Source organism: Epinephelus fuscoguttatus, linkage group LG18, assembly GCF_011397635.1.
Source record: "Epinephelus fuscoguttatus linkage group LG18, E.fuscoguttatus.final_Chr_v1".
NCBI lineage: Eukaryota > Metazoa > Chordata > Actinopteri > Perciformes > Serranidae > Epinephelus > Epinephelus fuscoguttatus.
In genome coordinates this window covers 25,386,896-25,404,171 of record NC_064769.1, presented here as the reverse complement: position 1 = coordinate 25,404,171, position 17,276 = coordinate 25,386,896, and the positions used below count along the sequence as shown (strand labels likewise).

The 17,276-nt window shown below is 41.6% G+C and overlaps 1 protein-coding gene across 1 annotated transcript; it reads left to right on the top strand.

The window, feature by feature from the left end:
- The first annotated feature begins 5,309 nt into the window (after positions 1-5,309).
- LOC125878582 (sorting nexin-18-like) lies at positions 5,310-16,196 on the top strand. The gene is made up of 4 exons (XM_049559876.1): positions 5,310-6,584; positions 7,074-7,367; positions 8,180-8,562; positions 15,154-16,196. Exons 1-4 carry the CDS (start codon positions 5,815-5,817, stop codon positions 15,378-15,380), a joined length of 1,674 nt encoding a protein of 557 aa, XP_049415833.1. The 5' UTR covers positions 5,310-5,814; the 3' UTR covers positions 15,381-16,196.
- Positions 16,197-17,276: the final 1,080 nt, after the last annotated feature.

The following is a 17,276-nucleotide window of genomic DNA, read 5'->3' as shown; positions in this document are numbered from 1 at the left end:
GACCTTAACCACAGGGCATCATGATTTCGGAACGGACTTCGGAACAATGGGTTTAATATGGTCGGAACAATGGGATGTCGAACCAATGAGCAGTTCCCATATATTACAGAGCCAACTATAAGTTTCATCAAGGACACAAGCATCTCTCAACTCAAGCTACAGTCAAACAGAACAACAGAGAGAGAAAATCCTGACTGTACTATATATTCGCAGTATATACTGGATCTACCTTTAGAAAGAAAATAAAGTAAACCTGAATTTAAAAATGTAAAAATGTAGCTTTATCATCATTAGGTTAAAATTTTAATTTGTCCAATACTTTGGTTTATGATCAAATACTGGCACATCTCATGACACTTCCATCAACCTCTGCTGAACTTTGTGTTGAGTGCTGATTAGCAAATGTTAGCATGCTAACACCATCAACCAAGATGGTGAGCATGGTAAATGTTACACCAAAGATCCACTATAACAAAAGATAACGCATTACATATTGTGCCAATGGTATGGTACGGCATATACCTAGTCACAGACTTTTGTTCGCCTTGACTTTTGCTTACAGTGCTGGCCCTGTTGTAGTCAAGCCCAAAAATTCATGCAAATGCATGTTAAAATGAAAAACAGTACACTTATAAGATGAGCTGGGTACGACAGCCCACTGGGCTACCAGAGACTTCTAGACGGTGGGCCGAACGTGTGTTTCGTGTTGTGAGAGGGACCCAACTGCAGTCAAGATGGCCGACTAGGGCGCCGCCATATATCTAGTCTATACCGGAAAGTTGGAAAGTCCCAAGCGGAAGTTCCTTCTTCGTGTAATTTTTTGCTTATTCGGCGGCCATACTGATTAGCGGGTTGTGTTCAGAGAACGAGAGAACGGTAAGAAAAATAGTCTTTTAATTATCATCCGAGTGTGCTAATGTGAAAGTAAGTATGACATTTGTTGTGACCATGTGTGCATGTTGCAACTGCAGCCTAATCTGAAAGTGCTGTTTATTTGGTTGTGTAAATTCTCATTTTTTATTAATTCTCCGTTTATTTAACTTTAGTTATTCTTCAGTCCTATTGTGAATGTGTGTGTGTGTGTGTGTGTGTGTGTGTGTGTGTGTATGTGTGGCCACCACCACACAAACATAATATTTACATTTGTATTCATAACGTTGATATTAAAGTTAAATCCATGAAACGTTAGCATTATAACTTAGTGATATTATTATTATTATATTTAACTAACTTCTGAGTTTTACAGTAGCCTATAAAGTCGTGGCGAGACAATTAACTAGTCACTTATACCGTTACGATAAACATGTAACTGCACAAAATGCATAAAATTATGTTATGGGTAAACGTACGTGTTTTTTAAGCTTTTATTTTTGTTTTAGCTCGGTCATATTTCCGGGATCGAGCGGCGATTAACCAACTTCCGGTTGTGACTTCCGGCATGGATTGGATGTATGGCGGCGCCTTGTCGGCCATCTTGACTGCAGCAAGGTACTCTTGGGGGGGCGTGTTGATCCGTCTCCATCGATAAGAGTACACAGTCTCAGTAAAACTATTTAATATAAATAAAATCATAACCAAAGGAAACTTACAATACTAATAAATGATGTCAACGTGACGAAGCTTAATAACCGTTAAATAACAAATTACACGGTCAACGGTCTAACCTTGACCAGGATCAAAGACTTACTATATTACAAATTATATAAAAGACACTATTGATACAGATGAACCAGTACACATTGATAATCACTCTGAATGTCAGTATAGTTATAATTAGTAATAAAGTCTTTCTCAGATCAGCTATACATTAATATTTACAGGTTTCCATTTAACAGTCACACACTCACCTGGGGGATGCAAGCCCGGCCTGACTTGTTCCCCCGGTGATGGGCTTTATAGCTGCATCGTTACCTTGGATACTGTGCAGCCAAGTATTAAATTTGAAATATAAGATAACAGCATAAAAATATGAAAATAACACAAATATGTACACCTTACAACTATTAAATAAAGGTAAAATTACTGGCAAAATTATATTCTATATTATAAGATTTTGCCATTAGAGTGACCTTTTAAAGCTCAACTGATGTATTTAATGTAAGATGCAAGAGGCATATGTTACATCTGCTTCTCATATTGTTCTAATACTAAAAGAGTAATTTTAATATGTATGTATATATTTCTTTTGTATGTATATAAACTGACTAGTTTATAAGCTTCTAGAGTCTAATGAATTACCTAATAAACTACAATATACAACAAGTGATGAGTCTGAGTCGTTTTCTCCACTTGATTTAATTTTTTTTAAATTGTCATCTCATTTGCATAAACCCAAACACGTGTTTACCTTAGCTAGCACATCTGCAGCTCAGGATGCATCCTGGAAAATATGGAGTGCTGTATGCACGTAGCAGGCAGCACAGCTCCTAATAACATACAGTTTTCAGCTGAAAGTTGGACAGCATTTGTAATAAGTTCTCTGGAGTGGGTCAGTTTTGACACTAAAGAAAGCAAAGTTGCAGCAATAGCTGTAGAAAAATATGATTTAAAGGAAAATGTCTTTGTGTGCCAGCTAATGTTGGCTACCACCGAGAATGTTATATGCAATATGCCAACTGAAGAAACATTGAGAGAGCTCGCAAGAGTAAAGAGAGGGCAATACAGCAGTTTGGTTTGTACAACATTGTGGTTTTGACTTTGGACAGTACATTCAATTTCAATTTTCATATCATAAATATTCATATATCATACAGTGGTGAAGTATTCAGATCCTTTTGTTAAGTAAAAGTACTAATACCATTGTCATCACATAGTTTGGTAGTCCGATAGTTTCGTAGTAGTAGTGGATAGTAGATAGTTTGCGTCTGATTTCCTGTCAACTCCATGGTCTCTCGAACCAGCAGGCGAGGATCAAGATGTCACACGTGTCCAGACGATGTGTAACAGCCTTTCAGTCATTCATTCAGTCAGTGGCGAAGATGAAGACGGCCCGTCGATGTCGTCCATGACAGCGGGGCCCGAGCAGTGCAGTCAGTGCTGGGTTACTCACAGCACAGTCCGTTTATTCCTCAGGTTCTCCTCATCGGAAACTACGAACTGCAGCCTCAGTAAACTGAGTTAGCTATACTCATAGAGGCTGTACTGCGGCTAGAAGTCCATTCACTTTGCTAGTGATGAATGCTAACAACACATCGGTGGCTAATGAGCTAATACACAAAGTGAATAACTGTTCAAAACACTTAAACTAAAGTTAGAAACGTCTTCAGCAGTGATGTTAGGTGCTGTGCCGATGCTTCGAAGCGTGCGTCTAGTAATCCATGAAGTGTTTCCGCGATGCGCGTATCGAGGCTTTCACTTCATCTCATCTTCCTTGTTTATTCCGCAGTGTCCGAAGCTTCAAACTGACGCGACTATTAATGTTTTAATGACGCAAATAATGTTTGATGAAATATCATGAATATCACATCAGACGGGAGCGTTTGTGTATGTATGACATTCTTTGTCTGGAAGGTTTCACGCGCTGCCAGAATCCAACGTGAAAGTCGCTTTACTGCCACCAGCTGGACGGGAGGAGGAACTGCAGTCTCCAGTCACTGTGTGTGCAACACTGACCTCTAGTGGCCACCAGGGGTCAATACACAATACAGATATTATGTTACATTATATTACATTACCAGACTTGAATCCCCAGTGCACATACACTGAGAATGGACATTTACATATTCAAAGATATTTGTTTTTCAATGTAGCAGGGGAGTAAATATGCTTTTTAAGAATTTGTAATTTGTTAATATTATCTTTTTTGTGGAAAACCATTGACAGAAAATATATATTTAGATAGATAGATAGATAGATATTTAGGTTCATTTAAACTGAGGAATTTTAACCTCATTTTTTTTTCAAATGCAGCACTTTATTAGGAAGATGTAACATAGAAGGGAAAAAAAATCAAACATAAACACAAATTTGGAATACACTGCAAAAGAATGCCTTCACCTGAGGCCTAATATTTAGGTTGAAAATGCACTTGGGTAATGTAGCCCATTAAATGCTACCATATATTTTAACACATAAAAATACTTTCCTTGAATTATTATTTATTGGATGTGATTTTTCCCATAATAAATAAATAAATTGATAGATAATAATGAAAATTCAATTACCATGTAAAAAAAAAAAGTAAAATTATAGGCTCTAATGTTACTCGCTCTTCCTCATTTAAACACAAATAAACAAATTCCAATTACCTCTTTAAAAAAACTTAAATTATTCGCTCTAAATTTACTCGCTCGTCCTCATTGAAACAGACAAATAAATAAATAAAATATTTAAAAACCCAGTTACCTCATTAAAAATTCTTGGAATTATAGGCGCTACATATGGAGATATGGGCTCTAAATTTATTCAATCTTCTTCATTAAAACAGATGAATAAATAAATAAATAAATAAACAGATAAATAAATAAATATTAAATACAGTAATAAATAAAAAATAAATAAATAAATAAAATTACCTTGTTGAAATTTCTTTGGAAATATAGACTCTAAATTTACTTGCTCTTCTTCATTAAAACACATCAATAAATAAATAAATAAATAAATATCTTTAAAAAAAATCAATTACCCTTATTTCAAATTCTTAAAATTACAGGCTCTAAACCTACTCTGTCTTCTTCATTAATACACATAAAAAATAAATAAATAGATATTAAATACAGTAATAAATAAATAAATAAATAGGAAAAAAAATCCAATTACCTCGTTTAAAATTCTTAAAATTATAGGCTCTACATATCAATAAATAAATAAATAGATAAATAATAAATACAGTAATAAAAAAAATTAAATTGCCTTGTTGAAAAAATTTCAATTATTGGCTTTAAAATTACTCGCTCTTCCTAATTAAAATACATGAATAAATAAATCTATATATATGCAAATATTACTGAAGTTAAACTGCTTTAATCAAAATGTCTCCAAATGAAAAGTTCAATTAAACACATAAGTTAGAACACAATATACCCTTGGACTTTTAATGCAGAGACATGTGTATTTTTGAACACATTAAATAATTAGCTAAAACTATTTAAATGATCTATAATATAATCAGGATATGATTAAAAGCTATTTATATGTTTGAGGCATGTTCACAGGGGATGACGTGTCTACAGCTGACAGGACATCACTATACATTTACATGATGGAGCTATGAGGTTGTGTGCGTGTGTGTGTGTGTGTGTGTGTTTTTCCATGTCTGAATTCAGTGACTTGACTGAACTTGCTGCTGGCTCCACCCTCCGTTAGTCAGCCAGTCTACTACGTGTTAGGACTGGTGCCTTTAACTTACAAGCATCTCGGGGAGAGGAGGAAAAAAAGGACTTTCCCCCGGCTCTTATCTGGAGGAATAAAGCTGCTGCACAGCCGTCGCGACTTGGTCAGCTTCAAACTCTATAACCGGCATCTTTCCTCGGAGAGAAACTATCCTATGAAGGCGGGTTTCCTCTGTATTTTCCGACTTGGATTAAGTTCTGCATGGAAACAAATGATATTTGAGAGGAGCGGAGAGAGGAGGTGGGTGTCGGGTACAAGCCTGTGTGTTTCTCCTCTTGTTCTTTTATGCATGGATCTCGGATACAAGCCTGTTTGAGTTTGACTTAAGTGGAAAAAATAGTCCCTATTGTTGCTGTTGCGTGATCTAAATCTTATTCGAGTTTCAAAGAGATCTGAAAGGGTTAATCCGAGAATTAAAGGAAAGTTCTTGAAGCAATAAAGACAGGATTCTAAGGGAGAGAAACATAAGTAATATTTTAAATTATGGCATTGAAGGCCAGAGTGTTGTACGACTTCCACTCTGAAAACCCTGGAGAGATCTCCATAACAGAGAATGAGCTGGTGACCCTGTTCACTGAGGAGGAGCTGGAGGGCTGGCTGGAGGGGGAGAACAGCAGGGGGGAGGCTGGCCTCTTCCCTGCCTCCTATGTGGAGATCATCAGGGACCACATCACCTCCAACACCAACAACAACGGCATCTCCTCGCCCAAAACCAAAGCCCTGACGCCCACCCACACCCCCTACACATCCCCGGACACCCAGTCTCAGAGAGGACTCGGGGCTGGCAGCATTGGCAGTGGCGGAGGCAGCTTCCACACCAGCCAGGGCAGCGATGACGACTGGGACGACGACTGGGATGACAGCTCTCCTGCGGCAGATGCGCCTCGGGGTCTTGGCACCTCGCCTCCCTTGTACCCGGTGACCACCTCCTTGCCAGCGCGGCGTGAGAGCTCCCAGCAGCATCAACACCAAGCCAAGAGCTCGGCGACAGTGGGGAGGAACCTCAACAGGTTCTCCACCTTTGTCAAGTCCGGAGGGGAGGCGTTCCTGCTTGGGGAGGCCTCTGCTTTCGTGAAGGACGGGGACAGGATCTGTGTGGTGATGGGGAAGCATGGACCGGAGTGGCAGGAGGACCCGTATCCATTCACGTGCACCATTGACGACCCCACTAAGCAGACCAAGTTCAAAGGCATGAAGAGCTACATGTCCTATGGCCTGACACCAACGCACACCAACACGCAAGTCAACCGCAGGTACAAGTTCCTTCTCTTCCTCTTCCTTCTCCTTTTCCCTGGGGTTTTTAAACGTATTTCTTCACCAGATCCCCCAGCCCCCCATACACTTAAAATAAATGTTTCAGTGGCCTTTCCTGTAGCCACAATTGTTTCCACAAAATGGCAAAAACAGAGCCGACTGTGGCCTTTTGCCCTCTGCAGTCCTCAGGAATCTCCCCTTTCCTTTCTGAGATTCCCTCTGCACCTTTCACATTGTTTCCCTGTCAGTAGGTCGGTCATTTCAAACCAACACTTACTCCCTTACATGTCAGTTTCCACTCAGCCCTGCTGGAAAAAAAATCCCTACACATGCTCCCACTTCTTCTTGACTCACTGCACTTTCCTGCCATTTACCTCACTTCCTAAACTCCTTCGCTCCCACTCTCAGAACCATCTCTCTATCCTTACGTCCACCTAAAATGTCCCCATAAACCCTCCCACCTGTCTCTTCCTCTTCCATCCCTGCAGGTATAAGCACTTCGACTGGCTGTACGCTCGGCTTGTGGAGCGCTTCCCGGTCATCTCAGTGCCCCACCTGCCGGAGAAGCAGGCCACCGGCCGCTTCGAGGAGGACTTCATCTCCAAGCGGAGGAAGGGACTGATCTGGTGGATGAACCACATGACAAGCCATCCCGTGCTGGCACGCTGTGATGTTTTCCAGCATTTCCTAACGTGCGGGGCAGACGAGAAGGCCTGGAAACAGGGCAAGAGGAAAGCCGAGAGGGACGAGCTAGTTGGGGCCAATTTCTTCCTCACAATCAGGTAGGAGGTTCAATTCCTGGATTGGACACTTTGTTTTAGTGACAAGCTTATAGAAAGCTTCTTTCTAGAGTCAGCCTTTTCCAAGAGCATTCAACAATCATACAAGGCGATATCTATTGTAGAAGAGGCGTAAGAGGTCAACATCTACACCAGTAAGAGCAGGAAATAGACCAGAGTGCAGTGCTGCAACAATAGAGATCAGGTTTTCGATCAGGCCCATGGTCCTGACCTTCTTTACCTGAAAAACTATCACTCTTGTTGCTCTACTGTCGTCACTATTACAGGCTTAGTCTGCATCTCTAACCAGCCACTCAGTGTATCAAGTTACAGTCTAGTCTCTGGAGATTGTAAGGCATTCTGGGAAATGTAGGCAGTTAGTAGATACAATACAAGATGTGGTAGTTTGAGGGAAAGAAGTTACACCAAACCTATAACACTTTATTGTTAAATACTGTGCAAATGAATGATGTGCAGAGGGTGGACATCAAAGAGGTATGGATCAAGTTGTGTTGCTGGGTTACATCATGGTATTGCGTCAGATGTTCCTGTTATTTTGTCCACCCACTTTATAACGGTATAAAGTAACAGTAGAGGTTATTTGCCCTTTAGCGAGACAGTGTTATCAGATTTCCTTGTTTCACTCTGCTGTAACTGAAGGCTTTCATCATAGGGAGTGCCTGATAGTGAGGGTGAGATAAGTAGATTGGAGGAATAATAAATAAAGATGATGTAATGCTGCAATTAAAAAAGAAAGCATAATGGATTTTCAGAATAAAGCCACAAGGTTTAAATTGAACGTTTCTTTTCTTTAGCACACCGTCTGTCCCGCTGGACCTCCAGGAGGTCGAGAGCAAGATCGAAGGCTTCAAGACCTTCACCAAGAAGATGGACGAGAACATTGTGGTCGTGAACGCCACCATCAACGAGTTCGCTCGGAAGCAGATGGCGGGGTTCAAGAAGGAGTACCAGAAAGTCGGGCAGGCCTTCACGATCCTGGGACAAGCGTTTGAGATGGACCAGCAGGCCTACTCAGTGGGCCTGAACAAAGCCATCGCCTACACTGGTGAAGCCTATGAGGCGGTGGGGGAGTATTTTGCTGAACAGCCGCCCCAGGACCTGGCGCCCATTTCTGACCTGCTGGACCTCTACAGAGGACACCTGGCTAATTTTCCTGACATCATCCATGTGCAGAAAGGTGGGACAGTGTGTTTGTGCATGTGCTCTGAAATCAGAACCACATTGTTTGCACAGTAAGCTCATTTTGCACTCAGAGTAATAGTTCCTAATTTTCTTTTTATATCTTTATCAGAGTCTGAACTCTTTAAAGCAGGGGTAGGCAGTTTTATTTTGGTGTCATTGGGCAAAAGTCCCTTAATAACCTTTAAGCATAATTGTAATTCAAGTGGTCTGAGAGAAACCTAGCCTTCCGCACCTCCGCTTGGCTTTAGAAAATGTAGCCAGAGGTGGAGAGAAAATGGTGCTAATAGTTTAGCCATAGCTGAAGCTAATACAAGTTCATGTTTATGTAGCTAATGTTAGCTAGAGTCTTGAATCACAGTGGGCCCTTCACCTCACTCCCCGCCGCTATAGACCACCGCGCCAGGAGGAGAGTGTGCAGTAGTTCCGGAGACTGACCGGAATTCGGCGCTTAGAGCCGATCAGCAAACTTTCTGTTGCTGCTGTAACACAGGTTAGACTCAGCACTGCTGCTGGCCACCAGCCCACTGTGACAGCTGGTGCTGGGGTTTGCGCTGGCCAACTGAAGGTCCGTTTCTGGAGCTGCTATCCGCTTTCCTACTCCTGGCGGAGCAGTCCACAGTGGCGGGGAGTGAGGCAAAGAAATTGTGGGGTGCTAGGTAGCTAATTCTTGTCTTACTTGTGGTCCGATAAAGAAGGAACTGAGGAAATGTGCTGTGTGCAGCTCTTAAACAACAAATATGAATGAATGGGAAACACTGGATTACTGCATGAAACAAGTGCATGTACCTATGCTCGTCTTGTGTTAGGGGCCAAGGACAGAGAGGAGACAGCCGCAGGAGGAGGGCGTATTTCAAATTCTGCTAGATTTTTTTGCCTTTTATAGAAAACTGCCTACCCCAGCTGTAACACACTTATGACTTCCACTCTTATCCACTCCATCTTTCAGTGTGGGATGTAAATGCCAGACATGTCAAAGCCTGGAGAAAACCAAAAGGAGATTGTGCAGAAGTATGTGAAAGGAGTTACTGACAAAAATACATTAAACTTCCCACCATACTTGCAAGAAATGAAACAGATGCAGGACCTAGCATACTTCTCTTAACAGGGAGGTTGGAGGTCAAGGGTCAGGAGTGGTCAGGACTCTTGCTCATGGATGCCTCTGAAGGGTGGAAGGTTTGAATCCAGGGTTGATTCATAACAACATGAGACCTCTCATTCTCAGCCTCCACGCCACAAGCTGTATAATCTCTATTGAAACAAAATACTCAGATTTATTTATTCTTACTTGGATTACAAAATAATTAATGATGTCTCCAAAAGCCGTCCAGCCTCCCTGTGTATTAATCATGTCAACATAACTGCAGATAATACACAGAGGCCCAGATTCTGAATGTTTCAACATCTGTTTTTATTTACTGTCAATCTGGGTTGAAAGCTGAAACCCATAGCTGGTCCATTGTAACAGTACTGTGAGAGCCTGTATTCGCTCACAGGAAAACACAGAAAAACACACACACACTCACACAGACGTGTACAAAGGACTTGCAGAGGAGTGAGCTTGTTAGTTCCCTGCAGGTTGGGAGGAGGGAGTTGCTCCTGGCACGCAAAGTCCTGACGTTTGCCAAACCTAGAGGCACTGTTTCTATAGTCCGCTGAGCTCTGTTCTCTAGACACAATCACAGCTCCGAACTATGGAAACACAGTCTGAATGCCAATAGTCTCTGTGACTGACAGGAGTCCACCTTCTTGCTGACTGACAAGTAACACGTTGTTTTGTGTACCTCAAAGAGCTTCAGGCTTCTTACAACTGTTCCATCACCTCTGCTGCACTGGAAGATACCATTCCTATTATGAAATCTGAGTAATAAGCTTACATCGATTACTTAACTTTAGTAATATGTAAAATGAATAATAATGTGTCTCTGTGGAGAACGAGCTCATGAAAAGTTTGTACTTATTAGTTTGAAATGGGCCAGCACACAAAAAGAAATGGGTCATAATGATTCAAACAGGCAGGGGGAACTGATGCTAAATGAAACAAGATGAAAACTTTACCCAACTCTTTACCTATCTCATCATAACCTTAAGTAAAACATGTTTACCTTATCTCAACCCTCAAAAACTGTTCAAAAACTTAAAGGGTAGTATTTTTCAACCCTTTATTTCTGTTGTTTTTGTGTCTATGGGTGCTTTCACACCTGCCATTTGGTTCAGTTCAATTGAACTCAAGTTTGTTTGCCCCCTAAGTGTGGTTCGTTTGGGCAGGTGTTAACACAGCAATTGGATTCTAGTGCACAGTAAAACAACCGGGTCAAGACCTTCTTGAAGAGGTGGTCTTGGTCTGGTTACAAACAAACGTGTTCCAAGCTCGATCGGAACCAACTGCAGCCGCATTACACAACAAGCATGAGCATGTATTAATGTGCACCTCCTCCTGTGGTGCCTTAATATGCACATTCAGCACATCCAATGCATCAAAACATTGTTTTCTAGTTGGAGCCGCGCCTCGTTTTCAAACTGTATGGTTTGACTAAAATGAACAATGACAGCAATATAGTCCACGATGAGCAGCGCTAAAATCAACCTGCGTAGTTGTCCCTCCATTGTGACATTAGAAAGTGTCACATTTATCTTGCAAGTGTACTCTTCTTCAATGTTTTGTTTACTTCCTGGATTTTTCTCGCATGGAAATTCTGACCAATCAAGAGCAGTTTTCTCACACAAGGCATTTGATCTGGTCCGTTTGTAAATGCTGCCGTGAGAACACGAACCAACTCTAGGCAATTATACAACTTTGCAACAAAATTCGTCCCTGATTCAGACCAAAGCAAGACAACACTAGGTCTGAAAGCACCCTAAGTGACCAATGGAAGCAGCAATTTTTGAAATTGATCCACTATTGAGCAAGACCACTGCAGATGGCAGTGTCGAAACAGCCTGTATTGTAACTTAATCAGGGCAAGTTCACTCTGCCACATTACATCCACTAAAAGTGCTTGAGTTTGCCACTGACATATTCACATTATTATTTTAAGAGTCTTACAACTCATGGAAAGAACACCTACCAAGATACACTTCTTTGTTAAAGAGTGGGATCCTTATTTAAATGGAGCCTGGTGGAATTAGCAACGCCAATTTCGGGACTGTTTCTTGTCACACAAAAAGGATCTTACTCCTTAACAAAAAGGTCTATATGTAGGGAGTCTTCCCAAAAGTTGTTAGATACTAAGAATAACAATCTGAGCCTGTCAGTGACAAATACAAGCTCTTTAAGCGGATGTAAATTGACAGTGTGAACATGGACCAAGTGGTTCTGCTGACGGCTGCAGCGCTCTTGCTCAATCCTTGACTACTTCCAAAAAATGTTGTTCCGATTAGTCATTTAGACACAGCAACGTGGGAAAATAGGGTCCAGTATGGAAAATACAAAACTCACCATTTAGCCAAACACAAATCAATGTGTTATGTGTCATAGCCATGTCATAGGGTATGATATCATTTCTGCTTTCACAGGATCATACAAAAAACCCTGTCGACATTTGTGGGTGCCAGTTTTGACTTCCAGAAATCATACATAGCAACGCTAAAATTAGATGCTAGCTAGAGGAACAGCAGTCTGTATTTCTTCCTCTTTTTTATTTAAAAAATACTGACTGTATACCAGCAAATAAAAACTGTGACATGACTTTGTGACATGGCCTCATCTTTCACAACATGTCACCGAATTATGTCAAAATGTTCCACTACCTAATAGACAAACCCAAAAAACCAAAACCATATTGTAACATGCATGACCGTTTAGCTGCAGACTAACTGATGAAGGAGTTTATGAGTTAAATAAGTAAGGTCATTGACAAGTTCACGAGAGATAAAAACACAGACTCTGAGTAATCTACCACTGCCGTCACAGGAAACTTTGTCTTCTGAGTAACACCCATGAGCACATCCCCACAATGCAGAGTCTGCACTTCTGTTGTAGTTGCAAAAGATCTACCTTTAACAAAAGATGATTGGTTTAGTCAAAGTTTCCATAACAGGCAATTTGGTGACAGAACTGAGAGGCAAATGTTTGCACTGGTGCAAAGATGAAACGTCTTTTTCTGCTTTTGTCTAACTAAACAAAACATTGGATTTCATTCTCGGCACACAAAGAAAACCTGACTGCAGGTTTCACATTTCACATAAACTGTCATTCCTCTCACCGCAGGAATACATTCCACAAATATCTATCTATCTATCTATCTCGTATAGCGCTCAACGTGTTTCCAATAACAACCAAATTACAAAAACATGGCAACATTGCAGCACAGATGAGATAGAAAAGCCACTGCGGGCTCTCGATGCAGACAGCTTTCTTGACCTAAATGTTGTGTGGTGTACAGTATCGTTCGACTTCGCTCTGTCTGTGAGGTCCAGAGGCTACATCTGATTTGAATGAACGCAGAGATTCCTGGGCCTCTTGTCCTGTGTTGCCCTGGGACTGCAGGAATGCAAAATGGAGCAGCCTCAGGATTAGTTTCCCCTCCTCCTCTTTTCTTCTCCCTCTTTTCCTCCTTCCACCCGGTGATACAGCGAGTTGAAGAGAAGGAAGAAGAAGAGGGGAGGGGTGTGTGTGTGTGTGTGTGTGTGTGTGTATATGAGAGGGGGTGCAGATAGTTACAGAGTTGAACAAGTTTCCCACCAGCCAACAGGACAAGAGTTCAGATTACAGCTCTGTAATCGTCTTGGCAGCGCGGAGAGCAAAGTCCGAGTTAATTTCAGTTCGTTAGCGTACTTGCGCAGGTATGGCATGTGTTTTCAAAAGATCTAGAAAGAGAGGTCGATGAGGTCAGGAAGGAGAGCCGTGCTAGACTATGAGCTAGGTCATCATTTCCTTCACATAGAGCATTACTGTGAGTTCCTCTTGATCCATTTTTTCATAGATGCAAACTCTACTACTTCCCCCCTGAAAGTTTAGTCACACTGAGTAGACTGTCTGAGTCATGACTGGGCGTTGGGTAACTTCAAGGATCTTGGAAAAAGTATGCAACAACCAGCTTTTTTTTCTGTAGCGTGAAAAGAAATGCCATGGTCAGCTTGAAGACTATGCCTGCATTTCTCCCTTTAGTCTTTCTAACTGTAGGCTGTGCTGTCACGACATTACTTCACTCTTGTCTCTTCAGTCTTCCCTTGTCTTGGACTTCTGGTAGATGGTGTTTACAGTAAAATGTGTGAGTTCAACATTTTGGTTATTTACTCTCGTCATCAGTTAGATAAGAGGGTCATTCTTACTCCATTAGATTTGAAGCTACAAACAGGAAGTGGATATTCTAGGGGCTGCTGTAGAGGGGGTCGTCTGCTCATCAGAAGATTGACGGTTCGATCCCTGGCTCCTCCAGTGTGTATGTTAAAGCAAGACCAAATTGTGTAAATGAGTGTAACGGTTAAGGCCTGATTGTAGCCTTGGCCCTTGACCCTGTGAACGAATGGGTGAATGGTCAGAAGACTAGAAGGGTGCTATACAAATGCAAGTCCATCTACTTCACATAAAGACTGAAAGCAGGGAAAAACTCTTAAGCTCACTAATTACCATATTATATATTATAATTTAAGCTAACTGCAATCACAGAACCCATCAGTTATCATCTAACAACAATAAGCCTCTGGGCAACGGCCAGTGCAGATCAGGTATAGCCATTGATGTATAAAGAGAATTGGATAGTGTGTTGGAGGCGAGGCCCTGTTCATTCCTATAAAAGTTGCTCAGTGACACATGAAGCCCAAAAAGTTCAACTGTCGTGTATAAAAAAAATCAGGTTCAGCGCTGTGCTTTGACAATGAAACGTTTTGAAACGTTGGTCTTTTGTCATGCAAGTTGATGGGGAAAACTTTTTTTGGACGGCAGGGCAACGATATGGTGTAATTACACTACAAAAATTGGCTTCAAAGCACATTTCCTGGGGATCTGGGTGTAGAAAGCGGATACTCAACCCAAGACTTCCTCTTCCTAGCACCAGTTATTTCAGCTAACCTCTATAATCAGTTGCCTGCATATGAATGCAGATACATAAAAAAAGGTAACTTGTCGTCAGACAATAGCGGATGATTTTCGAGATTGCCCTCCGATCAATGCATTCCACCTCCCCACATGGACTGTGTACCTGCTGCTCAAATGTGATTGGTCATTACTGCTTGGACCAGAAAGGGACTACTGGCGGAAACCAGAACGTTTCTGATACCAAAATCTTGTCCCATTGCCTTCAGATTCTGCATACATGTGCAGATATCTGCCTATAGAGACTAAGCTAAGCGTCTCTTTGCTGTAGCATCTTAAATAACAGACAGATGTAAGAGTGGTATTAAATTCTCATTTAACTCTCAGCTATATAAAACTTTGCAATAAGGCTGCTAAAAACAGAAATATTATAGAAGCAACAATATTACAATCTTTGTTATTTTACCATCCCTGTCCAGACAGATGGAGTAAACTCTATCACACTGTTGAGCATGATTAAGTGTATCCTGGAGGTTCTGCTTTGTGTATCTGCCACTCTTTCTCAGTCTTCTTCCTCTCTGTCCCCTCCCTCCCTCCACCACCTTTTTCCAGGTGCACTGACCAAGGTGAAAGACTGTCCAAAGCAGGAAGGTGAGCTCCACAACCGCTGCAACATCATTTCCTGCGCCACGCTGGCAGAGATCCAGCACTTCCACCGCACACGCGTACGGGACTTCCGCGCACAGATGCAGCACCACCTCCGCCAGCAGATTGCCTTCTACCAGAAGATCACCGCCAAGCTGCAGGACGCTCTTCAGAGATACGATGACGACCAGTAGGGAGAGAGAGAGAGAGAGAGAGAGAGAACAGAGAAGTTGGACTACAAAGGCCTTGAGGAAACGGAGGGGTAGCTTGAAGAGAGGAGCAGACGGGGGATGATTGATGGGTTCTTCCTGCAGTAATGGAGAACATCTTATCATCCTTAAGAGAGAAAACTTTTTGATGCAGTGAAACCTGGGCCTGGTGCAAGCATTGAAAGAAATATACCACTCTTTTAAAATATATAGGCCACTGGACTGTGGAATGACAACTTCTTGGATTATCTGGACGGCTCTGATGAATGTACCAGTAACAGGGATTTTGCTGACGCTCCAGGCACATCTTGCAACTCAGCGGGACTGTGACAGATATTAAAAACAGCTGCTCTCAGTGTGACGGGGCTTGATTCCCGGTTTCAGGGTCATGTGATCTCTCCATGCCTCCGCTGCCTCACCACTTCATGGAAACCTTCCGCTGTAGACACGAAACTCCCCAAATCACTTCAACTGGATGTTTTAATGATTGAAAGACTTCATGAATTTGATGATTTTTGTTATCTCTATATGTGTCTGTTTTTACTTGAATGACCTGTTCAGTATTGTTTTAATGGGACGTGACAGAGGGGAAGTGATTATTCGTGAATGCGGAAAGAGGAAAGTAGGCGTAATCTACTTAATGAGTTTGGTAGTTGGATTTCATTACAGCTGAAATTTGACCTACTTCTGATGTCTAACATCTCTCACGAGGCAGATGTGCTCACATCTTTACTTTATCATAATTTGAACCTCTGTGTTGTTCTGCATTTTACTTAAAATAATAATTGATATCTGACTTTTTGACAGGCTCCAGAGTTCTGTTTCTTTGGGTTGCTGCAGGCCTGGGGTTATTAACACCCTCAGTCCACATCTGTCTTTCTGCTTTCCCTTAATCAGGGGAGGTCAAAAGTTCAGACTCATGGTACAGATACTTCAACGCAGTTGATGCTTCCAGGCGTTAAAGCTTTGAGCCCTGATCCTCCAGTTTAAAGCCACTGTGTGTAGGCTTTTATGTTATTATTTTAAATTCTTCTGGGGGCTAGTTATTTTTTTAATTGTAAAAGACAATCTTGGTGAAAATCTTTGTGTTTCATTCATGCTGTTCTGTCTTTTTTGATACAAGCACAAAGTTGGACAGATCCTACACAGTGGCCTTGAAGATGGTTGCTCTTCTCAATATGCTAATCGGCTAAAAAACATTCTTCTTATACGGACCAAAATAACCCAGCCAGCTATATATGGGGCCTATGTGGGTTGTAAATGGGTTGAAAAATGGGCCCTATATGGGATTGTCCATGGGTTTCATATTGGTCCCATACCAATGGCCACATCAATGGCTTTACCCATTTATGCTAGGGCTACCTGGGTACCAAGTGGGTATGGGCCAAAAATGGGCATCTTATCCAAGGCCCATTTGGATAAACTCAGCTATGTGGGCAACTGGCATGGGGCCAAAACATAACCCATGAACAATCCCATATATAGACCGTTAAGAGCCGAAGTCACAAGGATGTCAGTTTGTTAGCTGGAGGCAAAACACCACTTGCCACCACAGGGCTGTAGGCTATGTAGGAGTCTTAAAATGTCGTCTTATTGGGAGCCAGAATAGGAGTCATGGCTCAAACGTAAATTTTATCACATACCAGCCACAACTGCCCGTCAACAAAAAAGACAACTATGGTTAAATGTGATAAGACGAAAGGACTGGACGAAGGCGATCATCAAAAATGTTCACTTGTGCAGCGAGCACTTCATATCAGATTAGGAGAAAAGTATTTCCTGTTGTAGGGATGAATAACGTTATCGGGGTGGCCAGTCTGGTCCTGTTGGTCAGTGTTTACATTTTTAAGTAACATTCGTAGTCCCAGAGTGTGTGTGACT

Bases quoted from the DNA above. Each gene is read 5' to 3' on its own strand.
- LOC125878582 (XM_049559876.1), top strand. From the start codon at position 5,815: ATGGCATTGAAGGCCAGAGTGTTGTACGACTTCCACTCTGAAAACCCT. The intron at 7,368-8,179 runs GTAGGAGGTTCA...TCTTTTCTTTAG, and splicing joins AATTTCTTCCTCACAATCAG to CACACCGTCTGTCCCGCTGG. The intron at 8,563-15,153 runs GTGGGACAGTGT...ACCTTTTTCCAG, and splicing joins CATCATCCATGTGCAGAAAG to GTGCACTGACCAAGGTGAAA.